Source organism: Cyprinodon variegatus, unplaced genomic scaffold, assembly GCF_000732505.1.
Source record: "Cyprinodon variegatus isolate N-32 unplaced genomic scaffold, C_variegatus-1.0 Scaffold1443, whole genome shotgun sequence".
Lineage (NCBI taxonomy): Eukaryota > Metazoa > Chordata > Actinopteri > Cyprinodontiformes > Cyprinodontidae > Cyprinodon > Cyprinodon variegatus.
In genome coordinates this window covers 25599-28821 of record NW_015151896.1, presented here as the reverse complement: position 1 = coordinate 28821, position 3223 = coordinate 25599, and the positions used below count along the sequence as shown (strand labels likewise).

Genomic DNA, 3223 nt, shown 5'->3' with positions numbered 1-3223 from the left:
AGCTGACACGGCTTGCGTCACCCAGAGTGTCCTCGGTGCTGCAGCTCCGGAGGAGTTTCAGGAAGCCGATCCAGTGCAGGGATACAGGGCAGACAGGAACAGACAGCTGACAGGATCCAGGCTTCCAGGCAAAAACAAGCTCCCAGACAGGTTCAGAGTTTGACAGAGTTCAGAAGCATGACCAGACGGTCACGCACAGGAGCAGACAGGATCAGATGCAAATGAGCAGGCTCAGTGGAAGAGGGAAGCCGAGACAGGGCATGGAACCAGAACTTGATGCAGGAACTTTAAACTGGTCTCCTCCCTGGAGCCAGGCTTACTGGGATAAAAACTGAACCTCCCCGCATATAGAGCCAAAAACCCAGAGGACTCCGTGGGGGAGGAACAGTGGACGATCAGGAGACGAGACAAACACAAAAACCATCTTTCCACTGGCCGGCAGGATCCAAAACATGAACCAAGGAATCAATATTACAGACTAACAGAGAAAAAAATAATGATCTGGCCCCAAATGCTCAGGCTGAACAGAATATAACCCCGAAGAAACAGGTGAGGGGAATGAATTATAATTGAGGCAGGGAAGGAAAACGAGTGGGTGAAAGGAATTACTAATTATGGAAGAGCAAACAGGCCGACAGGCTGACAGCAGAGGCTGCGACAAGACTGGGCCAGCTCTGGAGCTCAGAGCAGACGATGAGAATATAGTGCAAGAAGTGAGAGCACCAGAACCAGGCAGAGAATACGTATGCCCTAAACCAGCTCTGAAGCTGCAAGAGGAGGATAAAATAAAAGATTTGTTTCAAATGCCACCCACAGACCTCTAAAGATCATTCCTTGTCAACATTGATTTCTCAAATCTAAATTAAAAAAAGATTTGTCTCCACTTTACTAGTTGACCCTACATCACATCATCCCGTTGTTGACTAGTTGATGCCACATGAATTGACAGAAAAGTTTGAAAACTTGATTTCCAACAAAATCCAGCACCTTGATATCAATTCTCAGTAATACTTTGGCAAACAAAACAAACAAACACAAACTGAAAAGGGGTAGGTTCAACCGGATGTGCTGAGAATCAGGTGCAGGGATGATAAACCTCCATTATTGACCAACGGTTGCCAAGGCAACATTGCTCTATGTGTGCAGAAAGCTCTGAAAAACACTTAACCTCTTTTAAAATGAAGTGAAATAAACACTGAAAGCATATGTCAATTTCAATTATGATTTGTGCCACCATTATCAGCCATTACGTCCAGAGCTTAACCATTCCACTTTGACCCACAATCAAACAGGAAATGTTCGACCATGAAGGATACATCAGACCCAAACCTCAAAACTAGAGAGAGGAGAAAACATTTGTTGGTTGATTTGTGAAGAGGTCTCATTACTGTGTAGTGACTTAATTGGTCCACAAGTATGGCCTTCGAAGGATGCTGTCATGATTTAACTGAAGATCTGACCCAAATGCAGATAAACCAGTCCAGAGAGACCAGGGTAAAAGTTTAACAGGTTTATTGAGAAGCTTGTGGAGATTCCAGTGTTGCTCTGAACACTGCTCAACCGGAACTCAAAGGTAAGGGGAAGACACTGCGGTTAGTTCAGGTTCAGTGGGAAAGTTGATTCTCGAACTTGAAGAGGAGAAAAGGTTTGCAGACTCACGTTTCCAGAAAAGTGGTTGACTCTTTGACTCCAGTTGGTGTGGGGTGTTCCAGGGTTTGTCTCATTCGGTGGAGGGCGGACAGGGTTTACCCAGATACCCAGAATGCGGTTGTTTGTAGGAGAACAGAGAAACTGACTGTCACTCAGATTTCCTGCGGTACTTGAACGGACTGTGGTGCAGATGAATCCCTTGCTCAGTGAGAAACTCAAACAATCCCTTGGAGATAAGTGGATCCAAACCTCCAGTTTGAATCCTCAGCTCAGTTTGAGGCTCAGTTAATCTTTCCAGGGACAGAAGGTCCGAAACGTCCAGTTTGCATGATGACTTCCTACCGAGAGGCAAAGACAAAAATAGCAAGATTAAAACTCAGGTTGACAAAAACTCAGTTTGACTCAGCAAAACTCAGCTTGGTACCCAAAACTGGCAAACACTCTGGCGCCGAGGTATTGTCAGTCAGCAGCTTAAGAGCACTCTGTTAAGGAGGTAACCCTTTGCAGGTGTGTGAGGAGGTGAATCAGGACCAGGCGCCGCCTGGTGGAGGAAGGAAGACAAACACACAAAACACAAACCACACAGACAGGAGTCCTAATAGATGCAGCCCCTAAATTCAGACACAGATAAAGTTATCTGTGGGGCGTGTGTTTGAGTCGTTTCAGACCTGAACATTAAGCTATGATGACGACAGTGTTTACTGGCAGCTGTACCAGCATGTCCTGTTTGAACCAATATAATAATTCAACTGGAAAAACAACCATTCAATCACTCTGGGCAGCAAAGGGTTAGTTTTAGAACAAATACTGTAGAACCAAATAAGCTCATATTGAAATATAAAAACATGCACAGTAACATTAAAATGTTTATTTTGGTGTGAGTTACACCTAAATGATGCACATCCTTCGTTTTCTGGGGCAATATCAGTCAGCATATCTTTTTACTGAAAGGAAATGATCTTTAAAAAAAGGTATTTTTGTTTTTTCTCACGTTATCTTTGATATAAATACTTGTTTGATGATTTAAAAAAATATTGTCAAGAGAGAAATATATGTTTTTTCCACACTGTACAAGTCTGTGCTTGTCTGCAGATACAATTGTTTTTTAATCTCGGGGTTTAAATTTAAGATATAATTGCACTCAGGCCATAGTAGTTGCTAAATGTGCTCCTGTGACACATGCTTTTATTTATCCTTATCTCTTTCTGACACCCTTCTAGATAAGTTTAGGTCCAGGTGTGAACAAAAGCATAATGAAAGTTCACCTGCCAAGTAAGCTGAATCTTGGGAGGGATGACATAATTAGTTTCTTCATGATTCAGCTACCTAGCAAGGTCAGTAACTATCTATTTCTATCAACCTACAAAGTTCTCAATGAACCTTTGGACAGCGGTACCTTGGTTATGATGTCTTCTTTAGTTTTGAAAGAGTGTTATGCTATAGAATTTAGAAATGTTTTTTAAGACTCAAGCTACACTCAACAAAAATATAAATGCAACTCTTTTGGTTTTGCTCCCAGTTTTTATGAGATGAAGTGAAAGATCCTAAACTTTTTCCACATACACAATATCAG

General features: G+C 42.4%; 1 protein-coding gene across 1 annotated transcript in view; it reads left to right on the top strand.

Moving 5' to 3' along the window:
• Window positions 1-3223, top strand: part of LOC107103427 (adhesion G-protein coupled receptor G2-like) — a 15900-nt gene that overhangs the window by 2265 nt on the left and 10412 nt on the right. Inside the window, exon 4 of the mRNA XM_015403134.1 lies at window positions 2871-2984. Coding sequence (XP_015258620.1) covers window positions 2871-2984 — 114 coding nt within the window. The remainder of the gene's footprint in view (window positions 1-2870; window positions 2985-3223) is intronic.